The 14,267-nt window shown below is 41.5% G+C and overlaps 1 protein-coding gene across 1 annotated transcript; it reads right to left on the bottom strand.

Moving 5' to 3' along the window:
* Positions 1-7,692: 7,692 nt before the first annotated feature.
* On the bottom strand, positions 7,693-9,577 carry LOC109214691 (putative inactive disease susceptibility protein LOV1). The gene is made up of 3 exons (XM_019378637.1): positions 9,035-9,577; positions 8,826-8,948; positions 7,693-8,769 (listed from the first exon to the last, which is right to left on the bottom strand). The coding sequence occupies exons 1-3, from the start codon at positions 9,575-9,577 to the stop codon at positions 7,693-7,695; spliced, it is 1,743 nt and encodes a 580-aa protein (XP_019234182.1).
* Between the last annotated feature and the right edge of the window lie 4,690 nt (positions 9,578-14,267).

The following is a 14,267-nucleotide window of genomic DNA, read 5'->3' as shown; positions in this document are numbered from 1 at the left end:
AGGACGTGTGAGAGTCGGGTGTGGGGGGAGGGAGTTTTCAGAGCTTCCAACTTGTAAAGAAGGTAAGGGGGGTGCCTTTTATAGGCAAACTTCAGGGGGAAGCTTCTAGATCTCATTCACACCTTTTCCCCCTCTTTTATTTCAGATTTTATTTAATAGTCCCTAATTTACTGACTTGTTGCTCAAGTTATTACCCTACAATTGCTGAAATTTAAACTAAGGCCCTATTTAGAAAATTCTAGAGGGTTCTAGATTAACTACAGCCTTCCTATGCAACCCTAAGTACCCAAATTACCCCTGAACTCAAACTAAAATTACTAACCTAGTACAGCTATAACCAAACAGTTTCAATATCTGAATTGAGGGATTCGAATAACTCTAGTTAGAACTTGAATTAACTAATTAAAAATCCAAAACAACAAGTACTATAGTAATCCTAAAATCAATAGAAAATCAACACAAGAATTAATCAACCACTATTGAATCATGAATTGAAACTAGCTTGATATGAGCATCAATTTAGAACCCTAAATCAATCCTAACAAATATACCCGAGCAGGGTCCAAACAAACACACCAGGATTTTGAAATTAAAGCAAATCATAACAAAACTAAACTAAAAATCAAAATAGAACAGAAAATAAGCTAGGATTAACTATAAAAAAAACTCATCTAAGCATGAACAAAAATTAAACCAACAGAATCAGAAATCAAGCAAAAATTTAAAACTAATCAGGACATTTAGTGTTTTAATCAGAAAAAGAAAAAGGATTAAGAAGGAATAAAATAAAAGAAATAAAAGAAGGAACACTCACTGTTTTGGTCTTCATTTTGATTGGTTCTTCGAAATTAATTTTTAATTAATGTTGTACGTTTTATTTGTTAAAATAGAACATATAACGTCAATTAAAAATCTCTCGAGTTCATGGAATTCCCAGGACAGTGATAAAAAAAAATTATCTGACCCTAGATCTAAAATCTTATAAATTCCGGTTGGATTTGGGGGAAAAGGTTTGGTGGTTTAGGTAAAGAAGGGTGAGGGGAGTGTAGGGTGTGAGTCTGGTAGGGTTTGGAAAGCAGCGCCGCCGTGCACGGCGGTGGCGGCGCCTAGGGTTTCAAGGATTTGGGGTTTTTGACAGGGATTTGAAGGAAGTTGATGATGGATATGGAATGCGGAGATGACGACGAGGCTATGGTGTAAATTTGAGCAGGTTTGGTTGTTCTCCGCCGCCGTGGGCGATTTCCGGCGGCGGAGCTAGGGTGGAGCCGGCGACGGAGACGGAGAGGGGTAGGGCGTACGAGGAGGATGACATTTGGTCTCTGATTGTATAAAGTGTTTTATTACACTTTTATTTAAATCCCCTGAGCGAATCTGGGTCGTTAGATTATGGGCAATGGACGGCATGGATCTATCGACGCGAAACGGCATGGTTTTGACTCCACATGAGGCGGACCGGGTAAGGGACGGGTGTGGGCCGGTTCTGGGAGTGGATTTGGGCATTTGGGCTAAGAAGAAGTGGCCCAATTCGGGTCTCTTACTAAGACCTCTTTCTTTTTAATAACTTCCTTTTCTTTTCTTTTTCTTCTTTTTCTTTTGTTTTATTTTTGTATTTATATTTTCTGATTTCATTAAATGCCAAACCAACAAATAAAACCTAAATTGACTTCTAAAATTATATTATTTAATTTTCAAATACCATAATTCCTAATTAAACGCAAACCAAGACAATTAAGAGTATAAATGCCAAAAGAACCAACTTTTGCTATTTTCTTTATTTTTAAAGTAACTTTACTACTAATTAATCCTAAAATATGGAATTAAATCCTAAATGCAAAAGCCAAATATATTTTTTTCATATTTTTTATGGTTAATATGCACAACAAAAATGCAAACAATTACCACAAAATGTCCCAAACATCCACAAAATTGTAAAAATAATAAAAGTAAAATATTTATGTTTTTGTTTTGAATTTCTGGGAATAATTCTTATAGGGCAAAAATCACGTGCTCACACAGGGTATTTTCAAAGATTGACTTGCGATCTGGCTACCATCAGTTGAGGATTAGGGCATCCGATGTCCCTAAGATAGCTTTCCGCACTCGGTATGGGCATTATGAGTTCTTGGTTATGTCATTCGGGTTGACAAATTCCCCAGCAGCTTTCATGGACTTGATGAACCGAGTGCTCAGGCCTTATTTGGACTCGTTCGTGATAGTCTTCATTGATGATATATTGATATATTCCCGCAGCCAGGAGGAGCACGAGCAGCACCTTAGAGTGGTTCCTCATACTCTGAGGGATAGTCGGTTATATGCTAAGTTCTCGAAGTGTGAATTCTGGTTAAGTTCAGTTGCATTTCTGGGTCGTGTCGTATCAGCAGGGGGTATTCAGGTGGACCCAAAGAAGATTGAGGCAGTCAAGAACTGGCCTAGACCAGCATCAGCTACAGAGATTCGGAGTTTCTTGGGATTGGCAGGCTACTATCGACGGTTCGTGGAGGGATTTTCATCTATTGCAGCCCCAATGACCAGATTGACCCAGAAGGGTGCCCAGTTCAGATGGTCGGATGAGTGTGAGGCGAGCTTTCAGAAGCTCAAGACAGCTCTGACTACGGCACCGGTGTTAGTTTTGCCCACAGGTTCAGGGCCTTATACAGTCTATTGTGATGCATCCCGTGTTGGGCTTGGAGAAGTGTTAATGCAGGATGGCAAAGTCATTGCCTATGCTTCGAGGCAGTTGAAGATTCATGAGAAGAACTATCTGGTTCATGATTTGGAGTTGGCAGCCATAGTTCACACATTGATGATTTGGAGGCATTACCTGTATGGCGTGGCATGTGAGGTGTTCACGGATCACAAGAGTCTTCAGTACTTGTTCAAGCAAAAGGAGTTGAATTTGAGGCAGAGGAGGTGGTTGGAGTTGTTGAAGGATTATGATATCACCATTTTATATCACCCGGGAAAGGCCAATGTGGTGACCGATGCTTTGAGTAGAAAGTCAGCCAGTATGGGCAGTCTTGCTTATATTGCGATCGGTGAGAGGCCGCTTGCTTTGGATGTTCAGGCTTTAGTCAATCAGTTCGTGAGATTGGATGTTTCTGAGCCCAGTCGTGTGTTAGCTTGCACGGTCGCTCGTTCTTCATTATTGGAGCGTATCCGTGATCGGCAGTATGATGATCCCTATTTGTGTGTCCTTAGAGACACGGTGCAGCGCGGAGGTGCCAGGCAGGTTACCTTAGATGATGATGGAGTTTTGAGATTGCAGGGCCGAGTAGGTGTGCCTAATGTGGATGGGCTCCGAGAGTTGATTTTGGAGGAGGCCCATAGTTCCGGTACTAATTCATCCGGGCATCGCGAAAATGTATCAGGATTTGCGGCAGCATTATTAGTGGCGTAGAATGAAGAAGGATATCGTAGCATATGTGGCTCATTGTTTGAATTGTCAGCAAGTTAAGTACGAGCATCAGAGGCCTGGTGGTTTATTTCAGAGGATTGAGCTTCCCGAGTAGAAGTGGGAGCGGATCACTATGGATTTTGTTACTGGACTTCCGCTTACTCGGAAGAAGTTCGACGCAGTATGGGTCATTGTTGATAGGCTGACCAAGTCAGCGCATTTCATTCATGTGGCAGTCTCCTATTCTTCTGAGAGGTTAGCTGAGATCTACATTTGGGAGATTGTTCGCCTTCATGGTGTGCCCGTATCTATCATTTCGGACCGGGGTACGCAGTTTACCTCGCATTTCTGGAGAGCAGTTCAGCGAGAGTTGGGCACACGAGTTGAGTTGACCATAGCATTTCATCCCCAGACGGACGATCAGTCGGAGCAAACTATTCAGATTTTGGAGGATATGCTCCGAGCTTGTATTATTGACTTGGGGAGGCTCGTGGGATCAGTTTTTGCCTTTAGCAGAGTTTGCCTACAACAACAGCTACCAGTCGAGCATCCAGATGGCTCCTTATAAGGCTTTATATGGTAGGCGGTGTCGGTCTCCAGTTAGATGGTTTGAGCCGGGAGAGGCTCGGTTGTTGGGTACGAATCTGGTTCAGTAGGCCTTGGACAAGGTCAGGATCATTCAGGATAGGCTTCGTTCAGCTCAGTCCAGGAAAAAGAGCTATGCAGACCGCAAGGTTCGAGATGTGGCTTTTATGGTTGGTGAGCAGGTATTGCTCCGAGTGTCACCTATGAAGGGCGTGATGAGATTTGGGAAGAAGGGCAAGCTTAGCCCTAGGTTCATTGGTCCGTTTGAGATTCTTGATCGAGTGGGAGAGGTGGCTTATAGACTTGCTTTGCCGCTGAGCTTATCAGTCGTGCATCCAGTGTTTCATGTGTCCATGCTTCGGAGGTATCACGGCGATCCAGCCCACGTGTTAGATTTCAGCACTGTCCAGTTGGACAAGGACTTGTCTTATGAGGAGGAGCCGGTGGCTATTCTAGACCGGCAGGTTCATCAGTTGAGGTCGAAGAGTTTCTCTTCTGTTCGTGTTCAGTGGAGAGGTCAGCCTCCAGAGGCATCGACCTGGGAGTCCGAGTCCGATATACGGAGCCGTTATCCTCATCTTTTCCCCGACTCAGGTACTTCCTTCTTCTGTCCGTTCGAGGACGAACGATTGTTTTAGAGGTGGAGAATGTGACGACCCAAAGGGTCATCACCTGTTTTTAATTGAATTCTATGACTCCGAGGCCTTGAAAACCTCATTTAGAGTCGCCTCGATTTGCGTGCGCAGTCCGGGCGCGTAGCCGGAAAGCTTAAATATGAAATTCTGTGAAAAATGCCAGTTTTGATGTTAAAATGAATAAATTTGACCTTGGTCAACGTTTTGGGTAAACGGACGCGGACCCGTGATTTGATGGTCCCGGAGGGTCCGTAGGAAAATATGGGACTTGGGCGTATGCCCGGAATCGAATTCCGAGGTCCCAAGCTCGAGAAATGAATTTTTTAGTAAAATTGTTTTATGAAATTGTTTAAGGAAATTGAAAATGAAATCTGATTAGAAAGCAATGGTATCGGCCCCGTATTTTGGTTCCGGCGCCCGGTACAGGTCTTATATATGTTTTAAGTCCTTCCTGTGAAATTTGGTTGAAAACGGACGTCGTTTGACGTGATTCGGACCTAAATTGGAAAAATTGATGTTTTATGAAGTTAGAAAGAATTCTTGGATTTTGAGGTTTAATTCGATGTTTATGATGTTATTTTGGCGATTTGATTGCACGAATAAGTTCATAGGATGTTTTTGAGGTTGTGTGTGTATTTGGTATGGAGCCCCGAGGGCTCGGGTGAGTTTTGGATATGCCACGGGGTGTATTTTTGAACTTAAAAATTTGCTGGTATGAACAGACCTGCAGGCTTCGCATTTGTGAAGCCTGGCTCGCAAATGCTAGCCCGCAATTGTGAAGGCTGCCTCGCAAATGCGAACAGCCCATGTCTGCCCTTTTCCTCGCAAATGCGAGATTTATGATCGCAAATGCGAAACCTCCCATATTGGTCAGACCTTGCAAATGCGACCAAGGTCTCGCAAATGCGAAGGTCCGGAGTTTTTGAAGCGTTCGCAAATGCGAACAATGCTTCGCAATTCCCATATCTGCAGAGGTCGGGGTTCGCAATTGCGAACCCCTGTTCGCATTTCCCATAACTGAGACCTGCAATTTTTACACTTAAACGATTTTGAGCTTCATTTTTCATATTTACTCAAACCCAAACACACTTAGGCGATTTTCCAAGAACAAGTCTTCTTCCAAATCAATTGTAAGTTAGTTTTTACTCATTTCTTTCAATCATTAACATCTTTTAACATGATTTCAACCTAAGATCAAAGATTTTCATGGGGGAAATTGGGTGTTTCGGGTAGAACCTAGGTTTTTCAAAAATTGGGGATTTGGACCTCGATTTGAGGTCCGATTTCAAAACAAATTATATATTTGAGTTCGTGGGGGAATGAATAATCGGGTTTTGGTTCGAACCTCGGGTTTTGACCACGTGGGCCCGGAGGCGATTTTTGACTTTTTGGGTAAAACTTTGGAAAACTCATTTTTATGCATTGGGGTTGATTCATTTAGCACTTATTGATGTAACTAAGTAATTTGTGATTAGATACGAGCGAATTGCGGTGGAATCAAGGGGTAAAGCTATAATTGAGGCTTGAGTTGTGTTCAAGGCATTGAGGTAAGTGTTTGGTTTAACCTTAGCTTGAGGGATTAGGAGTTGAGTCATATGTGCTATGTGCTTCTTGTGGAGTACGACGTATAGGCATGGTGACGAGTATCTATACGTTGGTGTCGAGCATGACCGTGAGTCTTAAATTGATATTTGTTGTATTCTTGAACAATACTATGGTTGCAATAGTGAGTAGATCTGTGGTATTGAGTAAAGGATTAGCTTATTTTCGTAGAAGTTATTTATGAGTTGGAAATAGTGATAATGGAGATGATTAGGAGTTGAATTGAGATTGGTTATAGCTGGTTCTCCCTTACCGAGACGAATATACTTGTACTGTTGAGTTACCTTGCCGGGATAGAGTATTTTATGGTTAATCCCTTGCCGGAATTTTTGTCATGATTACTGTGAGCTGTATATTTGGAACGGGTTGCACGCCGCAACATTTTTATTTATGTATACATATATGGATGGGGTTGCACGCCGCAACATATATTATATTGGATCGGGTTGCACGCCGCAACATATATTATACTGGATCAGGTTGCACGCCACAACATATATATTATTGGATCGGGTTGCACGCCGCAACAGATATATTATATTTATTGGATCGGGTTGCACGCCCCAACAGTTATATATATATATATACTTATGGATCGGGTTGCGCGCCGCAACAGTAGTGTTATTATATTGTTTTAGATACTGTACTATTCCTTCACATTTGTTTAGTTTCTGCTAAGTTGAAATGTTTCCCCGAGGCATGTACCCCCTCCCTTTTAACTTCTTATTTCTTGTTTATTTTCTGCAATATATTGTATATCTGTACAGGTTTATTTGGTAGTCTGGTCCTAGCCTCATCACTACTTCGCCGAGGTTAGGCTAGGCACTTACCAGCACATGGGGTCGGTTGTGCTGTTCTACACTCTGTGCTCTTTTGCACAGATCCCGGTCCCGGAGTAGCATTTGGTCATCAGCAGTAGATTGGGAGCTATCCTTCAGTCCGAGACTCCGAGGTAGCCCTGCTGGCGTTCGCAGGCCCGGTGTCTCTTCTTTCAGTTTTTATGTTCTGTTGTCATTTGTACTCGAGACAGACTATGTTCTTTTCTTTCAAACACTTATTTGTAGTAATCCTAGACAGTCCGTGGATGTTGTGACACCAGGTTCTGGTTAGAGGCACGTGTTGGTCTTCAGGATGTTTTGATTTTATATTTTATTTAAGACTTCCGCTGTAATTTATTTGTTTATTTACGGTAATTTAATTGGTTAAAAAGGAATTAAAAACAAAAAGAGTTAATGATTTCTAATATTGTGGCTTGCCTAGCTTCTACGAGTAGGCGCCATCACGACTCCCGAGGGTGGGAAATCCGGGTCGTGACAGCCGCCCTTGCCTCTCTGTAACTGATGCTCCCAGGTAGCGAAGATTGTGCAGTTTGAGGAGATCTTTGGCATCACAATAATATGAAGTCGCATCTCTGTAACTGATGCTCCCAGGTAGCGAAGATTGCAAAGATTTTGCAGGTTGAAGAGATCTTTGGCATCACAATAATACGAACCATAATTCTTCAGTCTCCAGTAACATACTTTCCAATCGCAATTTATCAACTCCGCAGACTTGAAAAGAATATGGAAGGTACAGATGCCTAAGTTTTTTCAGCTTCCACAAGACATTAGGTATGGCCATCACATCATTTACCCGTATATCAAGAGTCCGCAAGTTTGACAATTCACCAATAAATGATGGCAACTCCTTCACATAACAGTTTCTTAGACCTAGGTATTTCAAATTAGTAAGTTTTTCAATTCCTTCAGGAAGCCCTTTCCCCTGAAATCTAATATCCTCGAAATCCAAGACTCTAAGCAATCTGAAATTCTTGAGACTAAAGGATCGAGGCCACGATAAAGCATTTCGATTTGGGTAAGGATTCAGAAATAAGAGAGATCGAACTTTACTGGATACTTTCTGCTGCAAGCAAACATCATTTCCAGCTTCACACTCGTCAAGGAACACGGAAAGTCTTCTTGTTGTACCATAAGAATCCTTTGGCGGTCCATATGCTAGATGAAGCACTTCAAAAACGTTCTCTTCCTTTCCCTTCAATAAGCAGTGCTCCCGCAGCAGGTCATTAATAGGGCAATTTTGAACTACTCTCTCCATGCCCTCCTCTTCTTGCATGCAAATCAAGTTTCTGGCTACCAATTGATACAGATAATGCTCTGCTCTGTCAATCAATGTTGTTTCACTTTCTCCATTTTCTGATGCTACAAAGCCCTCAGCTACCCAGAGATTGAATAACTTTGCTGCTTCTATGTCTACACCTTTTGGGAATAGGCCCAAATAAAGAAAGCAACTCTGCAAATGGTAGGGCAAGTAATGGTAGGTCAAGAGCAAGGTCTTTGGTATCTTGGAAAATACTAAGGTATCTTTCTCGAGGTATAGATATGAGTCAAAATTTTGAAGCACAGACTTCCAATGAGCAACGGAGTGCTCCCTGGCCAAGACGCTACCAGCACAGACAACTGCTAATGGTAAGCCAAAGCACTTGCTGACCACAGCCTTGGCGATTTCTTCCAGGACTTGGTTGGCTTTAAAAAAATCTAGGAAGGAAGGCTGTCTCTTCAAAGGACCTCCCAACACTCATCCGCAGATAATCTCTTCATCTCAAAAGAGACCCCCTTCTCAGCAATGCTCTTTGCCACATCTCCATTACGAGTGGTGACCAGTATTCTACTAGCCGATTTGGCAGTTGGTAAATATGCACTCAGGTTAACCCAAGCATCCATTGACCACATATCCTCCAGAACAAGGAATTGCATTTATTTGACTCTAGAGACTCGTAAACTTTATGGGTTAACTCTATTCGACCTTTGCAGTCTAACACTTGTTTTTTACTCGAGCTGTTAAGCTGTATAAGGATATCGCGCAAGAGGAAATCCATATCGATATGGAAATCATGGGGCAGAACAATGTAAGCGAAAGCATCAAATCTTTGGCCATAAAAAAATAGCTCATCGTACATCGCCCATGCAAGAGTTGTTTTGCCGATCCCTCCCATACCGCAAATAGCGATAACTGGGGATTCCTTAAATCCATACTGGAAAAGGGATTGCAGTGTCCTTTTCTTTTCTTCCAAGCCAACAAGAACATCCTCGTTAAACGGGTAAGCAAAACGGTAATCACTGCAATTGGAATCAGTCTGATTGCTATCTACTGGGATCAGGGCCTTCTTAACACTGCAGCAATTTGCAAACTTCTCATTGAAATAATGGATCTGCTCCATGATAAACACCAGCTGGGACTCCAACTTCCGGCGGCCATAGACAGTAGAGACGCATTTTAAGATACCTGATGATCCTCCGACATCAATAGCGTAAGTATCGATTACATTTTCAGTTTCAACAAGGATTTTTCGGAATTCATCCATGTTTGACTCAAAAGTTGTTTAACACTTTTTAAGCAAATCAATCAAATAAATGAAGGGGTAACTCCTAGTTAAAGATAATTAACTCTAGATCCGAGACGAATAATATGAGTAGAAAAACATAGCCGAGTATAAATATTGGGCGTGATTATAGCCAGATTTAATAACATAAAGAAAGATGTATTGAATAACATTAAATGGCAATAAAATGTAGATAAAGGAAAAGATTCACCCGATCTTGAGTTAGTCGGATCTTCTTTCATTTGATAAAGATGAATGATAGACAAAATACAAGAACCATTGGACCCTTTTTGGATCTGATGAAGGTTTTGGATCACAGATCCTCTTCTCTCTTTTGAGAGATGTGTTTACATATTTTCTAGAAAGAGGGAGAGNAGCGAGGTCGAACTGTTAATCTTTTATGGCGAAGGCACATAGCCTGAGTCGATGGCGAAGGCACTTAGCCTGAGTCCCAGTTCGAGCAAGGTCGAACTGTAATATGTCGATGGCGAAGGCGCTTAGCCTGAGTCGATGGCGAAGGCACTTAGCCTGAGTCCTAGTTCGAGCGAGGTCGAACAGTAATATGTCGATGGCGAAGGCGCTTAGCCTGAGTCGATGGCGAAGACACTTAGCCTGAGTCCTAGTTCGAGCGAGGTCGAACTGTAATATGTCGATGGTGAAGGCGCTTAGCCTGAGTCCCAGTTCGAGCGAGGTCGAGCGAGGTCGAACTGTAATATGTAGATCTTTGATGCCGAAGGCCTTAGCCTTAAAGTGTTCCCCGGGGGAGTCCCAATTTGCTTAATTTTGCTTGCAACGGCGAGTATGACGTATTTCCTGGGGGAGTCCCAGTTTGCTTAATTTTGCTTGGTTTTGGAGAATATGATGCATTTTCTTTTCGTGTATCTGGGAGAATGCTCCTGCTTCTATTCCATTAAGAAAAATGGTTAGTCAAACCAAATTAAATCGTTCGTTACCTTTATTTGATCGGTCAGCGAGTGGAGAGGAGCGACCATGTTCACTCCTCTAGTTATGCTTTTAGTGGCAGCTACCAATTTTGGCGTTGTTGTCCGCTTTAGTAAAATTTTTTTGTACCGATAGCATATTATCTGATAGAGGAACAGTTGGGGAAGAAGGGGGCACCAGATGACCACATCTCTTTTGTGCGTCTTCTTGCAGATCCACGCTATTGTCTCGTATTTTTGGGGGGCTGAACAAAGCAATCATGGAAATGAAGGCGAAGTAAACCGGAAGCTTGGCCAACATCATCTTTGATCTGTTTTTCAAGCCTCTTCCTGAGCTTCTGTTACAAACAATGAAGGAGAAGCAAGAAAACTTGAAGTAGTTGACACAATAGTTGATGTTTGTTTCTATATTGATCAATATTGATACGAAAACAGCAGGACCAAGGGTCAATTCAAGTTATCCACTTGGATATTTTTTGTTCCATGGTTTGGACTTTAAGAGGAATCACGAAATTTTCTACAGTTGAAATATATAATCAAACTTATCCGATGATAAGAAACGCCTTTGATTCGGCATTTAAAGAACACAGAAGTTGTACGAATATTCCCTTATACGGATAGTATATTAAAAATTTGAAGCTGCAAAAGCGAAAGAGAGTTTAAGAAAGCTATTTTGTCTTTCCATGCTATGGTAGACGGCGTGTCGGCTCGCCCTCCGAACTCGGGTGCAAAACACTCGGCTTACAATTAGCAGGATTTTGTTTTTGCACCCTATGGACCAAGATGGCATATGCTTAGAAAAATCTGCACTGTTCATCTTTTTTCTGCCAAGGCTTTAGATGACTTCAGCCATGTCCACCATTTTTTTTGTTGGTTTTTATATTTTTATCTTACACTTGCTAATGCCCAGGTTCTATTGCATTATAATGTCTTTTTAATTAGGAATTTTCTATACTTTCAATGAAAAGGTGATGCTTGCCAAGAATATGTATATATTTGGAGTGGCATACTCCTAGCATAGATCCTTGTTACACGATAATAACTTTGGATTTATCGTTATTGACGAGCACATCATTGACTTTAGCATAGATCAATGAATACGTCGTCATTGACGAATACATATAACTCTTTCCTTTTTATATTTCAGGTAGAATGTCGTATACTTTGTCTGTATTTGGAAATTCCTTAATTTTTGAATTTTCATTGTTTCCCCGAAGCGATATGCACTCCTAGGATGGCGCTACAACGAGTAGAAAATGGAACTAGAGTTGGATTTAGATCTAGAGGAAACTAAAATTTTAACTAGAAAATCCCCACAGACGGCGCCAAATTGTTAAGCTCAAAAGTTGTCAAACACTTTTTAAGCAAATCAATCAAAAGAAATGAACGGGTAAATCCTAGCTAAGAATGATTAACTCTAGATCCGAGACGAATAATATGAGTAGAAAAACGTAACCGAGTATAGATATTGGGCGTGATTATAGCCAGATTTAATAACATAAAGAAAGATGTATTGAATAACATTAAATGGCAATAAAATGTAAATAAAGGAAAAGATTCACCCGATCTTGAGTGAGTCGGATCTTCTTTCATTTGATAAAGATGAATGATAGACAAAATACAAGAACCATTGGACCCTTTTTGGATCTGATGAAGGTTTTGGATCATAGATCCCCTTCTCTCTTTTGAGAGATGTGTTTACATATTTTCTAGAAAGAGGGAGAGGGAGACCGAGAGAGAACCCCCTTTCTAGGACTTCCTCCCTTCCTATTTATCAGGGGTATTCCTAGAAAAACATTAAAAGAAAAGGTACAATTAGAGGGAATATTCGGTAGAATATTCCTTTTGAGGATTCCAAAGCAGACTAGTTGTTTCATCACTGTCCGACCTCGGCCTGTCCGACCTTGGCCTGTCCGACCTCGGCTTTATTGATGACGGTCCGACCTCAGCTTGTCCGACCTTGGCCTTATGTCTTCGCGTGCCGAATTTCTCTGGTCTAATTTTGACTCATACATCTACCATTGATCTTTATTAAATGAAAGAAGATCCGTCTCACTAAAGATCGGGTGAATCTTTTCCTTTATTCATATTTTTGTTACTTAATGCATCTTTACTTATGCCACTAAATCCGATCTTAATTGCTGTCAACATTTATACTCAGCTATGTTTTTCTACTCATGTTATTCGTCTCAGATCTAGAGTTAATTATCTTTAACTAGGATTTACCCCTTCATCTTTTTGATTGATTTGCTTAAAAAGACTTTAACCTCTTTTGAGTCAAACAATTTGGCACCGTCTGTGAAGATTTTCTAGTTAAAATTTTAGTTTCCTCTAGATCCAAATTCAATTCATAAGTAGAACACCTACTTCCTGGGATCCGGAATGCAACATGTCATGTACGTGTCGTATGGCTTTCATCCTCGTTAATCAAACGCATGTAAACTTGCTAATCCAGGTCGCCAAATAACACAACGGCACAAAGTTTCACTCATCTTCGTTTTCCTTTATCATTTCTGTTTATTTGCCTATATATCAAATCGACCCTTGCGGAGAAAGCTCGGAACTTCTATCCCTTTCTTTAAGTACAAAAAGTTGCCACCTGTGGAACATGAAACCCATTCACCTACAAGATAAGATCTGTGTAATCAGTTACAAGATTTGCATTGCTAATTTTCGCACCACTAAGGGGAAATTAATCAATACGGAAAAGGAAATAATTAGCATCCGAATTATTATTATTATCATAAGTTCTCCCAATATTCACTCTCTACACGCCACCAAAGTAAAATATAGGAAAATCACCTTTTTGATAAAGCTGGTCAAGTAAATTGGTACAGCCAGAAGTCTTTTCAAATATGACTCTGTTTTTAATTTTGTGAGTACCACTCCCCCACTCATCAGTTTTTGAAAAAAGGGCTTCAGAAAAATGATAAGAAAACCACAGAGAGGACAGATTTAGCTTCAATCTAAAGGGAAGCACTTTTATCGAAGCTCGGTGGATCGTCATCCTCGTTGTCGTTTTTTAAATTGTCAGACCGACATTTTCCCGCGGAAATGCAGAGCACCCTACAATCCAATCGGCTCTGCGTCGTATCAACTTTCTTGCCAAACTGGTAGCGGCCACTAAAAGCATAACCAGAGCAGTTAATGTGGCCACTCCTCTCCACTCGCCGACTGATCAAATCGAGGTAACGAACGATTTCATTTGGTTTAAGTGACTGTTTTTCTAAATGGAATAGAAGCAGGAGCATTCTCCCAGATACACGACCAGGAAATACATCGTGTTCTCCAATGCAAGCAAAATTAAGCAAATTGGGACTCCCCCAGGGAACCCTTTAAGGCTAAGGCCTTCGCCATCAAAGATCGACAGGTTCGACCTCGTTCGAACTGGGACCAAGGCTAAGGCCTTCGCCATCAAAGATCGACAGGTTCGACCTCGCTCGAACTGGGACTCAGGCTATGTGCCTTCGCCATCAAAGATTAACAGTTCGACCTCGCTCGAACTGGGATTAAGGCTAAGTGCCTTCGCCATCAAAGATTAACTATTCGACCTCGCTCGAACTGGGATTAAGGCTAAGTGCCTTCGCCATCAAAGTTTGACAGTTCGACCTCGTTTGAACTGGGACTCAGGCTATGTGCCTTCGCCATCAAAGATTAACAGTTCGACCTCGCTCGAACTGGGATTAAGGCTAAGTGCCTTCGCCATCAAAGATTAACAGTTCGACCTCGCT

The sequence above is a fragment of the Nicotiana attenuata genome, unplaced genomic scaffold (genome assembly GCF_001879085.1).
Source record: "Nicotiana attenuata strain UT unplaced genomic scaffold, NIATTr2, whole genome shotgun sequence".
NCBI lineage: Eukaryota > Viridiplantae > Streptophyta > Magnoliopsida > Solanales > Solanaceae > Nicotiana > Nicotiana attenuata.
Note: the sequence above shows the minus strand (reverse complement) of the source record. Positions and strands in the feature narration are given on the sequence as shown.

Bases quoted from the DNA above. Each gene is read 5' to 3' on its own strand.
- LOC109214691 (XM_019378637.1), bottom strand. From the start codon at position 9,577: ATGGATGAATTCCGAAAAATCCTTGTTGAAACTGAAAATGTAATCGAT. The intron at 8,949-9,034 runs GTGTTAGACTGC...CTTGTTCTGGAG, and splicing joins ACAGCTCGAGTAAAAAACAA to GATATGTGGTCAATGGATGC. The intron at 8,770-8,825 runs GTCTCTTTTGAG...GGTCCTTTGAAG, and splicing joins AGAGCATTGCTGAGAAGGGG to AGACAGCCTTCCTTCCTAGA.